Below are 20,908 nucleotides of genomic sequence, written 5' to 3' on the forward strand. Positions count from 1 at the left end.
AAAGCAACAAGGATCTTCTCATGTGATGGAAAGAAAATGAAGTATAGATACATTGAAGCACCTATTGGAAACAGAGGCAATAAATTCCAATTCCAGCCACCATGAAACATGACAAGAGTCCAGCTAAGGACTATAAATTAGCGCTCTTGGGAGGCACCCCAAGTTCTTTATTTTGTTTTTGTTGATTTACTTTTATTTTTGTCTTAAATCTCCCCAAATTCAATTTTTGACATTGTTGAATTTTGTCTTTTGTAGATGTATTTCAGTGGATGAAGGTTGTTGCACTACTGGAGAGTAACTCTTAATATGATATTTTATCCATTAACTCTTCTGAGATTGATTTATTTTCATTGCTTCCTGTCCAGGACCCCTTTTTGGTTTATGCAGAAAAAATTTTCAGCAAAAAGGGTCTGCAGCATATGCTATTTGCTTCTTTGTTGAGGTTGGGCATGTATCTTTTATATATCTGTGCTTATCATGTTAATATGATGGTAAGTGGGTCATTTTAGTGGTTTTGAACTTATTTGGGTTGTGTGATTCAATTTGCACATGCTGCATTTTATTGGCATAACTTGGAGAGCCTATTTTCTTTTGTGGATAAGTGCAACTTTGTGCAGATTTTTATTGAGCTTTAATGTGCTAGAATGTTGATTTGTAGGGTTTGAGTTGAAATGGCATAATTCACAAATGTCTCTTATGCAGAACTTACTTCTACAAGCTTGTATGGTGCAATTGTGATAGATTTTGTATATATTGATGTGTTTTTTATGATAATTTCTCATGATTTATACTTCACAGGGTTACATTTCATTCTAGTGTATTTTTCAAACTTGCAAAACATTTTTTATTATAATCTGAATCTTGTTGAAATGTGCATAAGTAACTGCATAACTTATGCAGCATTCAGGTCTCATTTTTTGCCATTTTTCTTTTTTTTCGAAACCTGCATAAGCTCTTGCATAACTTATGCAATCCTGCATAACTTATGCAATCCTGCATAACCAAATTTTTGCCATTTCATTTCTTGCCGAAACTTATGCAATTCTGCACCGCCACAATTTTTGCCATTTTTTATTTCTGTCGAAACTTGCATAAGAGAGTGCATAAGTTATGCACTTTTGCATGACCAACTTTTCAGACTTTCCATTTCTGCCGAAACTTGCATAAGTGTGTGTATAACTTATGCACTCTTGCATAACTTCAAATCCTGCATTTTCATTTCTGTCGAAATCTGCATGACCAAGTGCACAGCTTATGCACTTTTGCATAACCAAATTTTCTGGGATTTCCTTTTCTGCCGAAACTTGCATAAGAGAATGCATAAGTTATGCACTTTTGTACGACCAACTTTTCTGACTTCCCATTTTAGCCGAAACTTGCATAAGAACCTGCATAACTTATGCACAACATTTTCCCCTTATGCAGAAACTGTCACGACCTGTGCAAATCAAAATTTTCGGCACACTCTTTTTCCCACCTCCCACTTCCCGTCATTACTGTTCACCTCCTTCCCATTTTTCTCGGCATCAATCCCTCTCCCCACACCCCTTTTCGCCGATCGATACCTAATTTCCCCTCTATCTCTTTTATTTTCTTCTTCCCTCCTCCATTCCTACCATCATCGACCACCACCATGGAAATGCCTTCCCCTTCCCCTCAAGGCTCTCCTCTCCAAGTCACGCCCCTAGCCATGCAAGCCCCCAATCCCGATTCTCCTCCACAACAAACCCCTCCACCTCCTCCTACATCCACATATAAAAGGAGAATCCAGTCTAAATCAACCCGACCCATAGCCTCTGCACCCCCTCCCGCAAAACGAAAAGACCCACCTGCTACTCCACTTTCAGAGCCTACACCCAAAAACCCCAGAACTTTGGCTTCCACACGACAAGGGGTCGGTGCTTCTACCTCAACCCCACAAGCCAAATCTCCCTCCTCTAGCAAGAAGCAATCTTCAGCAGCAGCCAGCTCCATCCAGTCCTCTAGCAGCACCTTTGGACAAGGGCAAAACCATAGAAATAGATTAATTTTTATCTTGCTCTTGTTCAACTTCTAGGAGCTTTTCTTTTTAGATGTGTTGGAACAATTTTAGTTTGTCTTGAATTCTATTTTCTTGAAGTACAATTGGATGGCTATTCCATTGGTTTTTCATTGCTTCTCATTGCCTTTGTTGCCCCTTTGTGCATACTTGTCAATACATTGTACATATTTACATACCTCTGCTGGTGTTTTTAAGTTTTTCATGATATCATTATGCTGCAACTTTTCAATATACTGCACAGGCTGTGAAACTACTTATGCAAATGTTCTGCATAGCCTGTGCAGTCCCTTATGCAACTCATGCCATACTGCACAGCTTATGCACTCTTCTTATGCACCTGTTCTGCACAGCATTTATTCTGCATAACTTATGCAGCTTTCTTATGCATCACCATCATCTTTTAAGTTCACATTGTAGATGATAAAACACTGCCCCATACCAGGTAACTCTTTCTTTTTGCTTTAAAATTTAACTGTTCCTGGTTATTCCTCTTTGGTTTGAATTTTAATGTTGCACCGCCTTAGACATTGAGGACAATGTCCAATTTTGAGTTTGGGGGTATGCATTAATGTTTTAATTTTGATTTTTGCAAAAAGTTTTCACATTTTAATATAGGAAATAGTACCAAAAAAAAACATTTCTTTCCATTTCATTAGCATACATATACATTGTAATTAGATTGCATACATTATATTGTACATATATACATATATTACACATTATCTAGGAATCATACCATAGAGATATTACAAATAGATTTATTTTATTTAGTTAATGCATTGCTCAATTTTTTTTAGGAATCATGCATTTATAAAATAAAATTTTTGCCAAGTCCTTTGAGTTATAGGAAGTTGCTTATGAGAGTGATTTGACTTACCTTTAGTTGGGTTCGTGGATTGAAAGTTTCCTAAAAGGTGCAAAGTTTTGAAGTGATTGTCGTTTGCCTATATCTTCTTAGCCAAAAAGCCACCCAACTAGTCATTTGGAGATGGAAGTGTTTAGAGAGAGCTATAGGATAAAAAGTAGTTAAGTGATGTCTCACCAATCCTAGAACAAATTTTCTAAACCTTTCGAGGCGAAATACCAGCTTGTACTTGAAAAGAGAGATGATTAGGCATTCTTTGATTTAAACCTTCTCATTTTAAACCTTTGGCCTTTTTCCTAATTAAAATTAACCCTTGCAAACCCTTTTGAGCCTTTATATTCCTAATTTTTCTTGAAACTCTTGTTGCTACCTAGCCAATAAACCAAACACTCCAACCCTTTTCATGAGAATAATTATTTATAATATTAGGTATACTATAAAAAAAAGAAAAAAAAAACAAAAAAAGGAAAAAGAAAAAAAATAATAAAAGGGAGAAGAAATGCTTATCATGATGTAAAAATGCTAGTATGTATGTACTTTTCATTATTGTCATTCAAATTAAAAGAAATACACCCAAAGTAATTAAAGGAAATGAGTTTGGGGGTGGTATTTTTAGGGACAATCATCAAGAGAAGATACAAGATACAAGCTTAAAGTATCACAGTGTCCCTCCATTTTATGTATTTTGTAAAATATGCTAGCAATTGAAAATTCTCATTGTGTATTTCTCTCCTCTTTATATATAAAAAAAGGAAAGCAAAAAAAAAAGAAAGAAAAAGAAAAATTATAAAAAAGAGAAAAAAAAAAAAGAAAAAAAAAAGAGAGAGAAAAAAAGTAATAAGAGGTGTACCATATGTTTTCAATATTGAAAATATTCTCATGCTTTGAATCATTTTTACCCTTTTTATTCTCAGCATCATTTTGAACCCCATAGCCCCATTACATTCCTAAAAAGATCTTTGATCTCTTGATAGTACTTGCTACATTAGTGGAGATAGGAGTAGGAAATTTGCCTATGGGATTGGAAATTTATTCATTCACTCATTAAATTCCATCATTCTATATAGAGACACTTTGGCTATTGATTGTTCTAGAATTCTTTTTGAGCATGACTCTCTCTTTTGATTGGTTGGTTTGAGAATTTTTTATGATAATTGACTTGATGGCTAAGCGGTGAAAGCTTGGATAAGCATTAAATTCTTTGCATCTTGAAGGATGGGTATATGGATTGTTGGTATGGCTAAAGGTATGTTAAGTTACTTTAATAAGTGATTTTCATAGCTCTTTGGACAAGGCACCCCTAAAAATTGCATTATATTTTAAAGTTTGCTTGAGGACAATCAAAGACTTGAGTTTGGGGGTATTTGATACATGCATTTTGCATAGTCATTTAGGTTTAATTTCATGACAATTTTACTTGATTGTTAGTCACTTGTAGCTAATTTTATTAGTTATTTAGATAGTTTTTCATGATTGTCAATTTTTGGATTAATTTGTAATTTTACTTTGTTTTGTAGGAAAAATGGTGTTTTTGAGGCACTAAAAAGAAATTATGCCAGTGAGGAGTGATTTCTACAGCCAAAGATATCAAAAACAAGTTTGAAAGTTGAATTATGCAGTGGCCAAATTACACATAACTTACCGCATAAGTTGTGCAGTTCTGCATAGGGAGAAAAAGCAATTTTTCCATTCCTGCCGAAATCTGCATAAGTCACTGCATGACTTATGCAAACTTACTCCTTACTTATGCAGCTTCACACAGAGGGCTCAGAAACCTGTCGAAAACTGCATAAGGGACTACATAACTTATGCAGTCCACTTATGCAGTTTTATAGAGTCTTAATAATGAGCTGGCAGAAGATTCCCACATGAAAACACACCTCAAACACACCATTTTAGGGCTACTTGTCAGAAAAAGATATAAATAGGCCCTTATCTCATTTTAGAAAGGGAGAAGAGACAAAAAAAAGGAGCAGCAGCAGGGGAAGAGTCAGAAGTTAGAGAGCAAAACGTCACCTCTTCATTTCTAGACCAGATTTAAAGTTTTCTTCTTTTTTTGCATATTTCTTACCTTTCTTGTATCGGGTTTCTTTAGTTTTAGTTTATTTTCATGATTTATTTCCTCTTTTACTTAGAATTTCTTGTGTTAAACATGGATTGTGAGTAGTTTTCTTTGATTCTGGAGTAAGGGATATAATATTTTAGTTATTTTTGTGGATTTGAATTTGGTTAGTTCCAATTTAATGAAATTTATGAGGTTTAATCCATTTCTTGTGTGCTTATTCACATGCTTAATGAAGGGCCCCATTAAGTTATGTTCTTAATCCTTGGTTGAAGCACCGAAAGGAGAAAACTAAGTGATAGTTAATCAAGAAATTAGACTTAATTAACTTAGATCTAGAAATAGACTAAGGGTTAAGAGGGTTTTAATAGATTGATTAAAGAACCTAATGGGTCTTGGTTAATTTTAACTCCATGAAAGTAGGATTAAGTTAATTAAGGCACTCTTTGTCTTACTCAAAAGAGTTTTCAAAGGATTTTTGTAACACCCTAGGCAAATCCCACATCGGCAAAACACGGGAGAGATGCTGGGTTTATAAGTTGGTGGTTCGTAACCCCTAGTGACGCATTTTAAAACTGTGAAGGCTTCGGCCTAGAGTGGACAATTTCACTAGTGGGCCGGGCCATTACATTTGTGGTATCAGAGCCGCTCCGCGTGCAACCTTGAACGATAGTGGGGCAAACCTCAGCGAGGACGCTGAGTCCCATAAGGGGGGTGGATTGTAACACCCTAAGCAAATCCCACATCGGCAAAACACGGGAGAGATGCTGGGTTTATAAGTTGGTGGTTCGTAACCCCTAGTGACACGTTTTAAAACCGTGAGGGCTTCGGCCCAGAGCGGACAATATCACTAGTGGGCCGGGCCATTACATTAGAATTAATCTCCTTTAAACCCATAAATTTCATGGATTGGGCTAGCTAGGGAAAATCCCAAAATGACTTAAATATGAACCCTTAACTCCAGAATCATCTTTTATCAATTATTGCTTGGAATTTTACTTTTGAGTGTTTAGTTTAATCTCATTTTATTAATTTTCATTATTAATATTATCATTATTTGAATTTAGTTTTGTATTTTCATACCTTATGCTTCAAATTCCTAAATTTCTTTTATTAATTTGATTAAAATACAATTTTAACATATTTTATTTTACATCAAAAATTCAATTGAAAACACAACTCTCCGTGGGAACGATATCTTTTTCTATACTACTTTAATAATCCGTGCACTTGTGGTTGGGACACATCACTCACCATGGCTGATTCAATTCTAACAATTTTCTTTTTGAGTTTTCACTTATTTCCAATTGCATCTCATGCAACACAAGGCTGTCCCACACATCATACAACATGATTAATTATTCCTAATGGCAAACTAGGGTGGCTCTAATTCCAATTGAAGGAAATTTATACCAAAGTTAGAACAATTTCACTAATAGGTACAAGGTTAGCAATTTGAAAATTTTAAAATCCTCAGTTTCATGCAACACATATAATGTAACACCCTAGGCAAATCCCACATCGGCAAAATACGGGAGAGATGCTGGGTTTATAAGTTGGTGGTTTGTAACCCCTAGTGACGCGTTTTAAAAACTGTGAGGGCTTCGGTCCAGAGCGGACAATATCACTAGTGGGCCGGGCCTACATTTGTGGTATCAGAGCCGCTCCGCGTGCAACCTTGAGCGATGGTGGGGCAAACCTTAGTGAAGACGCTGAGTCCCATAAGGGGGGTGGATTGTAACACCCTAGGCAAATCCCACATCGGCAAAACACGGGAAAGATGCTGGGTTTATAAGTTGGTGGTTCGTAACCCCTAGTGACGCGTTCTAAAAACTGTGAGGGATTCGGTCCAGAGCGGACAATATCATTAGTGGGCCCGGCCATTACATATAAACATTTTATACTATTGCAAATTACTTAGTTTAGGTCCCAATCAATTGCTAACATACCCAATTTACCATAAGGAAACAAAATTCCCAAACTTCACAAAGTTAGGGTTTTGGAGAAAACTCACCCAATAGGCACAGAATCACATTCTAATCACTTAATCCGAGTAGTAAAGCCCTCAAATGTTGGCTCTCTAGCTTGTCCACACAAGCTCCTTGATCAAAGCCCTTTGATCCAAGCAAAACTCCTTAATATTCCTTCCAAGTGGGGTGGCTAAGATGAGGAAGAATTATTTTTGAGTTTTCTTTGGTTTTCTTTCTTTGGAAGTGAAGAGAAACAATTTCTCTAAAGCTAATTCTAGTGTATTAACCTTTAATACCCTTGAATCAAGCTAGAAAGAAGATGAAAAACTTGGTTATGAAGGGAGGAGTATGAATAGCCGAGAAAGGAGGAAGAAGAAGAAATGAGTTTGTCTTCTTCTCTTTTTTCTTTTATTAATTTAATTTTCTTAATTAAAAAGCATTTAACAAGTGTCCATCTCTCATTCAACCATTGAATGAGTTTTCAACCTTTGATTGGTCCACATGTCATGCCTTAATCATAGTTAAGAAAATTAAATTTGATTAATTAGTATTCTAAATACTAATTAATTTAATTAATTAATCATTAATTAATTAAATAATTCCTCCATTTTTGACCAAGTCAAAGTGGTCAAATTGTCTAAATTTGACAAGTCAAACTTGTGTAAAATTTTGACCAAGTCCATAATCCTTTTCTTCCTTGATGCTTAGTCCTTCAAGTTTATATTTGAACACTTTAAATATTAACTTGAATACTTCTATAGGTAAATTTAGTTTCAAGTCATACTAAAGACTTTGCAATCTTATTGCAAACTAAATTTATTAATTTAATTAATTAATTAATTAAACTATTTAATTAATTAATTAAATTAATCTTACTTTGATCAAGTTACTTTTATGTATGTGACCTACTAGGTTCATTACTAATTGACAATGAGAATAATATTAACCCCTTAATATTATTAGAACCATTCCAAACTCAAATGAAATTTCCTTTTCATTTAAGTTCTCATAAGTCATAGTTGGCATCTAGCATAATATGCTATAACTACCCAATTAGTTTTAAATTTATTCTCCAATTCATTAACCTTTGATCATACGTACCATATACTAAAATCTCTCCGTTACAAAATCCCAATTCCAGTTAGAGTCATGGTTCCATGTTAAACTCTTATGCTTAGAATCATATGTCTTTCTTTTAATTCTAATTCTTGATTAATAAAACTTTCTCCTTAGAAACTCTTTTCCGGCTAAGTCTATCTGTCCTGGCTAGGAACTTGAATTCATCAAGAACAATTAAATGGACATAAGATTTTATCTCTATTTACTTAGGGCAACGGATCTCATCTTGACTAATACCTATCTCCGTATATAACTAGTCGAAGCCAACACATGCCCATATACCCATACATAGTAAAAGTATGAAAGCAGTATCAAACTCAAACCACCTGCATATAAGATAACTATGTTATCGCAAGTCAAGGGATTATATACACTATTATGATCTAGATGACTTTGTATTGACAAGAGTAAACTCCATGTATAAGTCATTTTGTGTCATTGGTTCGGCCTATTTATCTTATAAGTACCCACCATGTTTGTCTTATGGCATGAGACTCATCATTCCATCTCATTAGTATCACATACTAATCCATGGACACAAACATAAGTGACAATCCTCCCAGATAAGTCATGCCCAATTAAGTATCCCAGATTGTGAACCAAATTTATAATGCTTGTACTAGAATGTTCTGTCATTCATATTCTTAACAACTTAAGAATAGAACATCTGACAATTCATTAAAGGATATTTCTCTATAATATTCAAACTATTCAAATATAAGAGAAATTAATCATTTGCCATTAAAAGGAATCATTATTTACAATACACAACACAAAGGCATTGCTCTAGAGCATAGCACCAACACAAACTACTACTGTGCTCTTTTAACCAAAGACAAACTTCACTTTTTTTCGTTGTTGGTCCACACTGCAGCTCCTTTTCTCCTTGCTGGTACATCGAGTAGGAAGGCTACTCCACACCAACTGGTTCATCACGAGAAGGATGCTCCACCAAGATGAGAGAAGAAAGGGATGAGAGACTGAAAGTTTACAAAAAAATCTTCCTGCTATTTAATGAGAGTGTTGAGGGTTAGTGTGGATAAATGGATGTGGCTGGGGGAGAAATTTTGAAATGAACTCTAGACGCTAATATAATTAGCGTCCCACGCTTCTGCATGCTAATGTGACGGAATATTCTGTTAGTGCCAAAGCTTGCACGCCATTATAAATGGCATCCCTAGACCTGCACGCTGTTATAAATAGTATTCCCAGTCCATGACTTGACGAGCCACAGAGATTCATTGCAAAAGCATGCCGCACGCTACTTATATTTGTATCCAGTTTTGGGACTCTAGTATGACTAGCGTCTTTGTGCAGTTTTTTGTAGTACCTTTCCACACCAACAAAATTCACACCGTTTTGGTAATTAACTCAAACAAAACCTTGTTATGGTATATTGTATGCTATAGTACCCTTGTATGGTCAATTACCCTTGGCAGCAGCATTCAATGTAATTGATTATGTGCCTTGCTATCGGCATTTGACCTTCAGGTATTTCTACATCTACACATATTTCTTATATGATAATTCAAAATTAAATAACTCTATAGTCACCAATGAAAGATTTAAGTTCAAACCCAAGTGAAACTTGATAAGAAGAAGATAATTTTAACAAAATCTTGTTGTTCATATTACAGGGATTGACAAGGCATATGAAGGCATTCAGCAAGAAAATGGATGAAGTCCTAGAGAAGATAATTAACGAGCATGCAAAAGAAGCGCATTACAAGAAAAATCAGCCGAAAGATTTCATTGACGAGTTGCTTTCATTGATGGATAATTCTCAAGAGGAGATTGATCGAGCTAATATCAAGGCACTCGTGATAGAAATGAATGTGGGTGCATTCGACACTTCAGCAGGCACCGTTGGGTGGACAATTGCAGACTCCTAAGGCACCCAAGGGTGATGAAACGCCCCCAAGAAGAGCTGGATAATGTTGTTGGATTGAATAGAATGGTGGAGGAGAAAGATCTGCCCAAATTAACCTACTTAGATATGGTGATCAAAGAAAGCTTGAGGCTGCGTTCTGTTGGACCATTATTAATCCCACACGAGTCCACAGAGGACATTATTGTTAAAGGATATCACATTCCAAGCAAATCTAGAATCATGGTCAATGCTTGGGCACTTGGAAGAGATCCCAGTGCATTGCCAGATAATGCAGAAGAATTTTTGCCTAAAAGGTTCAAGGATACAAATATAGATCTTCGTGGACATGATTTCCAGCTTCTCCCATTTGGTTCCGGACATAGAGGGTGCCCAGGAATGCACTTAGGCCTCACCACTGTTCGGCTTGTTCTGGGCCAGTTATTGCACTGCTTTGATAGGGAACTCCCTCATGGTTTGTCGCCTAATGAAATGGACATGAGCGAGAAATTTACCCCTCACAATGCTCAAAGCAACCCATTTGCTTGCTGTCCCAAAGTATCGCTTGCTTGTTAAAAATGTTTAAGTTTGCAGTGAATCTTGTATGATCTGCATGCACGCTTAGTTTCTACAATGTTCTTGGTGCTGCATGCAGCTGAAGTATCACCAATATATGAGAAGAAGATCGAGCTACTGTAATAATGAAAAAGTTTGCAATTCAACAAACTAATTGAATGAATATATTTTTTTTCTAAATGTATTATGAATTTTATATCAAAGTTTTTTAAATTGAGAGTTGAAATCCCAAAAAAAAATCTCATAATTTCTTGAAATTCATGTTAAAAAGACTTTTTTCAATTATTTATTAACAATATTACTATAAATAAAATAATTTTTCTTTACAAAATTATATAACATAACATAATATTTAAAAATTTATAAAAAAAAAATTGTCTTTTTTATGAAATATTTTTATTATTTTAAATATAAAATAAATAATTACTTAAATATTACTTGTATTTTATTATATGATTTGCATAATAAAAATAAGACGAGTCATTCTCCAAAACAGCACTAGCACTAGCACTAGCACTTCATGTTTTTTATCGCTGCCTAGCATCCTCACTTTCTAAGCACCCTATCCCTGTTATCAATCCACACTACTACCAACTCCCACCCATCAACAAAACTCTTTCAGCTTCGAAATTCAATCAATGGGAAGCAGCAGCTGCGCCTCTTCTTCTTGGCTCAGCCCGCGCGCCACTGTCTTTAGCCTTGGCTCATCACCCAAGCGCGAACCTTTCTCCCTCTTCTTTTTCTCCTGCAAATCCACCAACAATACTTTCACCTGTTGCGCTACTAGCCCCACAGATGATTCCTCCTTCTCACCATCATCATCATCCTTATTATCTGCCTCCTATACCCGTCGGTGGTATAATCCTCTCAGGCGCAAGCCTTACGACCACCCTTCTCCTGAAATTCTCCGCCATTGGGTAGAAGCTGATCAATCACAAGCATCCCAAGGTAATGAAGCTCATTAGGATGATGAATAAGAATTGAGTTTTCATATTTGCTCTACTTGTTTATTAATAGCTGTTTTAATGGCAAGTTAATTTCTGTTTCCAGTTTTTATTGCTTTTCTTTTTGATATCTAATTTGTAAATTTGTGTTTTTGATTTGCAAGAACATTTTACGATGGTGTCATATAATATATTGGGAGACAGAAACGCTTTCAAACACAGAGATTTGTATCAAAATGTTGATCCTCTTTATCTGAAATGGGCACATCGCAAAAAGGTCATATCTAAAGAATTAGTTGGATGGAATCCTGATATTATTTGTTTGCAAGTGAGCTTCTTTTTTTTCCCACTCTTTCTTTCTTTCTTTCTTTCTTTCTTTCTTTTTTAAAATAAAATTGTTGCTTGAAATTTATGGATGCAAGTGTGGTTATTCTAGGAGGTGGATAGGTATTATGATTTATTGAAGGTTATGGAGAAAGCAGGGTATGCTGGTTCTTACAAGGTGAGCACACTTTTTATATTTAAAACACCATTTCTTTTGTGCTTGCTTTTCTGGAGGAATACTTATTGCATTACTCACAATGGCAGCGGCGCACTGGAGATTATGCTGATGGTTGTGCCATGTTCTGGAAAGCTGATAAGTAAGGAAATTTTGGTTTGTTTTCACATTTTTCTTCTTAATTACTTTGGTTAAAAGAGAACTTTCTAATAAGTTTATATTCGAAACTAGATTTCGGATGTTAGAAGGAGAGAGCATTGAATTTAAGGCACTTGGTCTTCGTGATAATGTTGCCCAACTCTCTGTTTTTGAGGTAGCAACTCTGAAACTTCCACTATCTGCTGCTATATTGTTAAGTAGTATGGAAACAATTTCTTGCAATATCTTTAGTCTAGTTTGTTGAATATTTTCATTCATTTCTCATTCAAGGTTCGAAATTGATTAGAGATATACAAAACAAAAATTTGCTGTGAGTTATTGCTTGTACTGTATGGTCAGAACCTGAGATAAAGACCAATGACGTTTTTGATATAAAGATTATGTTAGGACTTCTCAATTTCTAACTGCAAGCTTGTTTGTAAGACTTGGTTAATCTAACTGTTCTATGCTGACTTGAGTAACTAACTGTTGATAATGGTACATAAAAATGAACAATGCTTTGTCATTGTGGCATGTTACATTTTTCACTTATGTTTGAATAAATTGACTAAGTCACCAAGGTAGTCACACTATGACCAAATCTTGGGCAGCCTATTACTGATTCTGTCTATTAAGTTCTATGTCTCATATTCCGTAAATTATATTTCTGAAACCTTGTCTTCTCAAAGAAAGACCATTATACAGAAAATGGTTATTGTAGCAGTACTGCCACATATGGTGCTGTATTCTTTGTTTTTTTTCATATTTAAATTTCTTTTTCTGATTAATGTTGCTTTGTAGGGCTGAGATTATGCTCATTTTTAAATATTCGGAACCTCTTTATCTAGTTTCAACTGAGCAATAAAATTAGCATTTGGCTTTTTCAAGTTTTTCTGGGAACTTGGGTTACAATTTGTTCATGAGAAATGTAGGCTTTGATAGAATATTGAACTAATTTTCTTGTGTTGCCCTCCCCATTGCATCAGACATCGACTTGCACTTTGTTGTCCTCTGTCTACAGTAGCCCTCTTTTTTATGTCTGACTCCATTTCATACAGGCAGATTCTTGAAGATGAATCAAGAAGGTTACTCGTTGGTAACATCCATGTCCTTTATAGTCCAAATCGAGGAGAAATTAAATTAGGTCAAGTAACTACTTTTATATCAATAGCTGCATTCTATGCAGAAAGTGATTGAAACAAGCTTAATTAAGGTGCCTCTAATGTTTCTCCCATAATAACTAGTAGAAGATCTACTATCCAGAATGAAATGATAAAGTCCTTTCAATTTATTTCTTTTGATGGACACATCAAACTTGGTAACATTTGTAAGGAAAATTCTCGACTGTTGAAAGCAGACTTTTTATGATGTTACATTGCATCTGTAGACCAGCAACAGAGCAACTGGAAAAGTGTGTGTATGTGTTAGTAAAGTGTCACTGCCACCTCTACATACTTTTTTTCAATATGACTTGACTTGCATTATTAGTCATGCTTGATGTTGTTGTCTTTACTTTTCAACTTTTTCCTTCACCAAATATAATGCAAGCCAAGGTTCTTGAGATTTCAATATACATAATATCATAATTTATTTAGAAATCATGTTAATAGTAGCCTGTTGGTTAAAATGCCCACTAATTAACAAAATGAAGCTGCCGCTTGTATTTTGGTGCCTCTTGCACTTTTTGTTGGTTTCTCAATCAGCAGGCACAGTTTTCTCTGTTGTCTTAATACTGAATTGTTTAATTTGTAGATTCGTTTACTTCTATCAAGGGCACAGATCCTTGCAGAGAAATGGGGCAATATACCTGTTGTTCTTGCTGGTGATTTCAATAGTACTCCTCAGGTGAAATATTATAAATTCTACTTCTTTATGTTCACCATTGTAGTTGCATTTGCTTCTTATGCCAATTAATTTTTTGATTCTTTTCCTGCTTGACAGAGTGCTATATATAAATTTTTAGCTTCATCCGAGGTAAGCAGCTTTTTAAAGTTGTTTAATGTATTGGAATTATCCTGGCTGTGGAATTGCAATATATATATAGAATATTTTTAATAGTCTTATTTAGCACAAATCAAACAACAAATTTAGGTTCTTGATTGACAATGGATATGTTCTGTTTGCAGCTGAATATTATGTTATATGACAGAAAAGAGCTGTCTGGACAGAGGAATTGTGACCCTGCACAGGTTCTTGGTCTAGAGAAAGAATTGAGGAATCCATTATATTTGATGGACAGGTAATTTTCCTTTTTCCTTTCTTTACATTGGTGGTAACAATTACAACCATATATATTAGAGTTGAGTTATAAGTTTGAAACAAGTTTTATTCTCTCTCTCTCTCTCTCTCTCTTTCTCTCTCTCTTTATCTATTACTCTTCATTTCTATCATGCGGAATGGCTGTCCAAAGACATTTAGCCACTGCATTTACTCCTTGTTCAAGTAATTAAATTCTATTAGATGTGGACAACCATATATATTAGAGTTGAGTTATAAGTTTAAAACAAGTTTTGTTCTCTCTCTCTTTATCTATTACACTTCATTTCTATCAAGCGGAATGCCTGTCTAAAGACGTGTAGCCACTGCATTTACTCCTTGTTCAAGTAATTAAATTCTATTAGATGTGGATATATCATCCCTTTAACAACAACTTGAAATGTCTCTGCTGCTTTTTATTTTAGAATTTTGAAGACTTGCTGGACCAGAGAAGCAATTAAAGTTGCAACCGGTGACCCTGACGGTCAGTTGCTTACTCATCCTCTGAAGCTTAACAGCTCCTATGCCACACTTAAGGTATCTACGATTTTACTTCTGTTACATTTTGGTGGCTCATTATTTGCATTCTCTGAGTCATTAATTGAAAATTTGCGGACTGCATTCAGGGCTCTACAAGAACAAGGGACTTAAATGGTGAACCTTTAGCTACTTCCTACCACTCAAAGTTTCTTGGTACCGTTGACTATTTATGGTAAATACCTATACTATTAGGCTGATATTATAATGATGATGATGGAACTATTAAAATGTTGGCATTTGACACAGGTACTCAGATGGTGTTGTACCTATACGAGTTCTGGATACTCTTCCATTTAATACTCTCGAAAGGACAGGTGGGCTTCCATGCAAGGTAAGAACTTTGGAGATGGCAATATCTACCATCTGATGCCATTTCACATAAAAATTAAGCAAAACTTTTCTATGAGTGGAGTGAATTTTCATTTCATTTCTGTCAATTTTTCTGGAAATTAAAATGTCAATCCACTGAAGAAATTTAGTTTTCTTCTCTTTTTGTCAAATGCAACAATTATTGGTCATTGAGCTTGTATAAGAGTGTGATGCTGATTCCACCATCCTTGGCATCCCTTTTGTAATATTTAACATGGAGTAACATTGTTGATATTTTCATTATTTACTGGCTCTTTAGGTGACATCCTTTCCATAAACTGATCACCCAATCGCAATGAGGTTTGAACCACAAACCTCCTCACAGAAATCCCCAGCCTTTACAATTATGGTGTCCCCATGGAGACTATGATCTCCTTCTCCAATTGTTGGCTACATGGGCCAACAGAGGAAAACACTATTGTTCTTCCCAAGAGCTGACGCTTCTGGAGCTCACCCTTTCAGCAGAGCAAAGGACAATATCTTCAATTTAGTTGCATGAATTTAAAACCTTCAAGAAATGCTATAAATCATTATAGTTGGTTAGGAAATGTTTCTAGGTTCATTTTTTTCTATATATATATATAAACTACAAATCAGTCCTGCTGTCTTCAAGGTCAAACAAGTTAGTTCTCGAGATTTTATATACGTGTGTATGTGTGTTATGTCTAAAATATATAAAATATTTTTTATTAATATGTCCTTTTTGTGTCTTGTCCTAAATTCTTAAGAAAAATCGTCTTAAAATATATGTATTTTAATGTAAACAAATGTATTTCATATCCATATTTATAATTTATACTCATTAAATATATGCGAGTGTGATAAAACATATTTAAAATTAGGAGGAATAAAATAATTTTATCATAATTTTTCATGATTTATATCAAAATTAGTGTGGTTAGAATTCTAAAAAAAAAGAAGGATTAGTGTGATTGGACTGTTTTCTGTTAACTATTATGATCATTCTGTTGACAGAATCAAATGTGTAGGATTAACTTGTAAATTACCATTTTTTAGAATTACTGCGTGGCATTGATTCACTACTAAGCAGTAATCACATCTTGATGAAATGCTTTGTAAAGATGATACCATCTCAAATTACAGTGTTGCACTCATGAAATTGCTTACAGAGTTGTTACTTATTCACATATCAAAATACAATTTCTGTGAATGCGTCTTTATTCAAATCTATTTCTGATTCTGTGAATGTACAGAAACTGGGAAGTGATCACTTGGCTCTAGTTTCTGAGTTTGCCTTTACACCAGGAGCCAAAGGAGGCAGCACCACAAGCATAGCAACAGTCTCAGCTGCAGCCACCTCATCTTCAAGAGAGGATAACAAATCAACATAATGGATGCATATTGGTTGGCATGGACTTCCAGGATTGGGTTTTAGTCAATTTGGGAATGAAATTCCACATATCCACTCAATCTTAATATATATTTGTGGGTGTGTGTGGATGTTTATGGATAAATTTTAACAATTGTCTCTGAATTTATATCATTGTAATATTACAGTCCTTCAACTTTAAAATATAAAAATAAAACTCCCTAAACTTTCAAATTTTGCACAGTAAAATCACTGACTTTCAATTATTGATTTTCCGGTTAGAAACTGATGTGAACAGCTCTCCATAGTGTTTTGTCAATATTTCTCTCTCCTCTCTTATGCAAAGTGTAAAATTATTCTCTCTACACGTGAAAATTTATTCTATCCATAGAGAGGAGAATAATTCAATTTACACATGGCTTGAGAGAGAAAAGAGAAATACTGACTAAGCTCTATACTAACATTATCTAGGTCAGCGTCTAACTGAAAAACCGGTAATTAGAGATTAGAGTGAGTTTCCTGTGCAAAATATGAAAGTTGATGAGGTTTTATGGTATATTTTTAAGTTGAGGGATTATAATGTTATAACTAGATAAGTTCAGAGACAGTTGTTAAAATTTATTCGGGTGTTTATGGATTGCATTCCTAAGATAAACAATTAGTTGATGTCTTTGTTGAGCCAAAAGTAAGCAGATGATGTAAATGAATTCAATCAGTTGAAAAATTGAAACTTGAAGTGATAATTCACTTTAGAATTGCTAGTAGTTCATAGATGATGTAATTTCTTTCCTCATTCAAGAAAGTGAAAAATATCAATGTGGATTGCAATTCACAGTTCAACCATGTGGGGATTTTTTTTTTTTAATTCAATGAAGGCACAATAAATTGAATATAATTAATAGATTATTTAATGAAAGTGATTCTTTTTATTTTTTATCATAAAATAAATAATTTTATAATAAATAAAAGAGAAACTCAAATTTAAAATATTTACACGTCTTTTATCTTGAATATGAAAGAATATCAATCAAATTATCTTTGACCGACTTATCAACAAATTTATATAGTGAAGAGTGGACCCCTAACCCTCTTTTTATTTGTAAATTTTATAATGAACTTTTTAATATTAAAAAATTATCTTCATTCAACTAATTTTGTTACTTTATTATTTTTTAAATAACTATAATTTTTAATTGCAATAACGAGAAATATCAAATTTGAATTTTCTTATTTATCTATTTTAAAATTATTTACTTTTATAGTAAGAGAAAGAAAAAAAAAAATTATTTTCTATCGTGTAACTTATCAGTTGTATATGGCCATTGTTACTTTTCATTATGCAACTCATCAGTTGTATGTAGTAATTGTGTCTCTATTCAATTGGAAAAAAAAGGAGGTAAAATATAATTTAGTTTTCAAGGTTTGGTTAAATCTATAATTTAGTTCATATAATTTCAAAATTAAATAATTTAGTTTTAAACATTTTAATCATCATATAAATTAATTTTTGTTACTAAAATCCCGGTTAAATTATTATTAATTCTAGTAGAAATAACGAAAAATACCCTTAACTCTATTTCTAATTTAAAAACAATTTAATCTCCTAGATTTTATTTTATTGATAATTTTGTTCCTGAAATTTAGTTAAACTTAAAACTTAGTTTTTATAGTTTTAAAATTAAGAAATTTAATCTCTAATATTTTAATAAACCTACAAGTTCATTACTGTCATTAGAATTACCATAAATTTCTTATTAAATTCTAGTAAAAATAACTAAAATATCTTTAATTTTATTTTCAATCTGAAAACAATTTATCCTATGAGGTTTTATTTTATTTACAATTTGCATCCAATTTCATAGTTTATATATATATATATATATATATATATATATGAAAATATTATATGCTGATAAATATATATACTTATTTATATATTATTAAAATAATAATGAAATAAATAGAATTTAAAAAATTATCTGAGATTATTTGTAAATAACTATAATATTAAAGTACCAATTTATAAAATATATGGATAATTTTACGATTCATCAAAATTTTAAGAATATTAAAGTAATCAATTTATATTTTTTTTTATAATTATAATGTCAAATTGAAATTTTTTAATTTAATAGGACACATCTACAATTAGAGATTAAATTATTAATAAAATAAAATTTTAAGAATTAAATTATTTTTAGTTTGAAAATAAAGTTAAATATATTTTAATCATTTTTATTAAATTTAATAAAAAATTAACAGTGATTCTTATGATAAGAAATATCTTGTAAATTTATTAAAATATCAATAATGAAACTACTTATTTTCTAAATTACAAAAAATAAATTATAGATTTAACTAAATCTCAAACAATTATATATATATATATATATATATATATATATATATGAGTTGCATTGCCGAGTGACCGCCACATCGTGCGATTCAAAACCGCCAATCACAAAATTGCTTTTCTTTCCGGCGATATGTGATTCCATTTGCACTCATGAAATTGCTTACAGAGTTGTTACTTATTCACATATCAAAATACAATTTCTGTAAGTGAATGCGTCTTTATTCAAATCTATTTCTGATTCTGTGAATGTACAGAAACTGGGAAGTGATCACTTGGCTCTAGTTTCTGAGTTTGCCTTTACACAAGGAGCCAAAGAAGGCAGCACCACAAACATAGCAACAGTCTCAGCTGCAGCCACCTCATCTTCAAGAGAGGATAACAAATCAACATAATGGATGCATATTGGTTGGCATGGACTTCCAGGATTGGATTTTAGTCAATTTGGGAATGAAATTCCACATATCCACTCAATCTTAATGTATATTTGTGGGTGTGTGTGGGCGTTTATGAATAAGTTTTAACAATTGTCCCTGAACTTATATAGTTTTATCATTACAGTCTTTCAACTTTAAAATGTAAACATAAAACTCTCTAGACTTTCAAACTTTATACAGTAAAATCTCTGACTTTTAATTATTGATTTTCCAGTTAGAAACTGATGTGAACAGCTTTCACATGGTGTTTTGTCAACATTTCTCTCTCCTCTCTTTTACAAAGTGTAAAATTATTCTCTCTAAACGTGAAAATTTATTCTATCCATAGAGAGGAGAATGATTCAATTTACACATGGCTTGAGAGAGAAAAGAGAAATACTGACTAAGCTCTATGCTAAAACTATCTAGATCAGCGACTAACTGAAAAATTGGTAATTAGAGATTAGAATGATTTTACTGTGCAAAATATAAAAATTGATAGGGTTTTATGGTATATTTTCAAGTTGAGGGATTATAATATTATAACTAGATAAGTTCAGGGACAGTTGTTAAAATTTATCCAAGTGTTTATGGATTGCATTCCTAAGGTAAATAATTAGTTTATGTCTTTGTTGAGCCAAAAGTAAGCAGATGATGTAAATGATATCAGTCAGTTGAAACTTGAAGTGATAATTCACTTCAGAATTGCTAGTAATTTCTTTCCTCATTCAAGAAAGTGAAAAATATCAATGTGGATTGCAATTCACAGTTCAACCATGTGGGGATTTTTTTTTTTTTTAATTCAATGAAGGCACAATGAATTGAACATAATTAATAGATTATACAATGAAAGTGATTCTTCTTATTTTTTATCATAAAATAAATAATTTTAGAATAAATAAATGAGAAACTCAAATATAAAATCGCTACACTTCTTTTATCTTGAATATGAAAGAATATCAATCAAATTACCTTTGACCGACTTATCAACAAATTTATATAGTGAAGAGTTGTCACGACCCAAAATTTTGAACCGTGACCGGCGCATAATTTAAGTATTCTTAAATCATGCAAGCCTTATCAGAGTATCTTGAATGAATATATTGTCACTTACTAATCCCAAAAATAGACAAAATTCAAATAAATAAAATACTAAATAAACATCATAAATATCCCATAAGTAAACTGCGGAGTCTCTACAGATTTCAAATAAAAACTTAAACTGTTCAATAAATTAAACTAATTATTAGCCCGAGAAAACATGAATTTGGGCATACTATGAGAATAAATCAAAGTTGTCCCTCTCCAGAAAATGAACTAAATATTTGGATCAGCTGCAGAATTCTACTGATCTGAAACAGATAACAGACAGAGAAAACGTGGTTTAAGCTAAATGCTCAGTAAATGATAATTATAGCACACAACGGAATAGGAACAGGCAGACGCTTGATTAATTTCACAATAAATTTTCTATTCAATAAAATTATGCTCATGCTGTCAAAATCATTAATAAAATAATTTCATAAAACATATATATAAAATAAATTCATTCAATAAAAATTT

General features: G+C 33.0%; 1 protein-coding gene and 1 pseudogene across 4 annotated transcripts; both read left to right on the forward strand.

The window, feature by feature from the left end:
* The window catches only part of LOC110664699 (cytochrome P450 CYP736A12-like), a 37,219-nt pseudogene extending 26,709 nt beyond the window's left edge, over nucleotides 1-10,510 (forward strand).
* A 511-nt stretch (nucleotides 10,511-11,021) lies between these two features.
* LOC110664723 (carbon catabolite repressor protein 4 homolog 3) lies at nucleotides 11,022-19,536 on the forward strand. 4 transcript variants are annotated; one of them, XM_058153930.1, is made up of 13 exons: nucleotides 11,022-11,448; nucleotides 11,609-11,772; nucleotides 11,881-11,946; nucleotides 12,033-12,085; nucleotides 12,175-12,256; nucleotides 13,144-13,230; nucleotides 13,834-13,926; nucleotides 14,023-14,055; nucleotides 14,208-14,320; nucleotides 14,763-14,874; nucleotides 14,964-15,049; nucleotides 15,124-15,208; nucleotides 19,187-19,536. In XM_058153930.1, exons 1-13 carry the CDS (start codon nucleotides 11,139-11,141, stop codon nucleotides 19,322-19,324), a joined length of 1,422 nt encoding a protein of 473 aa, XP_058009913.1. In that variant the 5' UTR covers nucleotides 11,022-11,138; the 3' UTR covers nucleotides 19,325-19,536. The 4 variants fall into 4 exon arrangements, with proteins under 4 accessions (XP_058009913.1, XP_021680237.2, XP_021680235.2 ...); XM_021824543.2 differs by lacking the exon at nucleotides 19,187-19,536 and adding an exon at nucleotides 16,461-17,331 and having other exon boundaries at nucleotides 11,023-11,448; XM_021824545.2 differs by lacking the exon at nucleotides 13,144-13,230.
* Nucleotides 19,537-20,908: the final 1,372 nt, after the last annotated feature.

Source organism: Hevea brasiliensis, chromosome 9 (assembly GCF_030052815.1).
Source record: "Hevea brasiliensis isolate MT/VB/25A 57/8 chromosome 9, ASM3005281v1, whole genome shotgun sequence".
NCBI classification, from domain to species: Eukaryota; Viridiplantae; Streptophyta; class Magnoliopsida; order Malpighiales; family Euphorbiaceae; genus Hevea; species Hevea brasiliensis.

Coding starts and splice junctions, on each gene's coding strand:
- LOC110664723 (XM_058153930.1), top strand. CDS start 11,139: ATGGGAAGCAGCAGCTGCGCCTCTTCTTCTTGGCTCAGCCCGCGCGCC. Junction 11,773..11,880: donor CTGATATTATTTGTTTGCAA/GTGAGCTTCTTT, acceptor TGGTTATTCTAG/GAGGTGGATAGGTATTATGA. Junction 13,231..13,833: donor GAGAAATTAAATTAGGTCAA/GTAACTACTTTT, acceptor TTTAATTTGTAG/ATTCGTTTACTTCTATCAAG.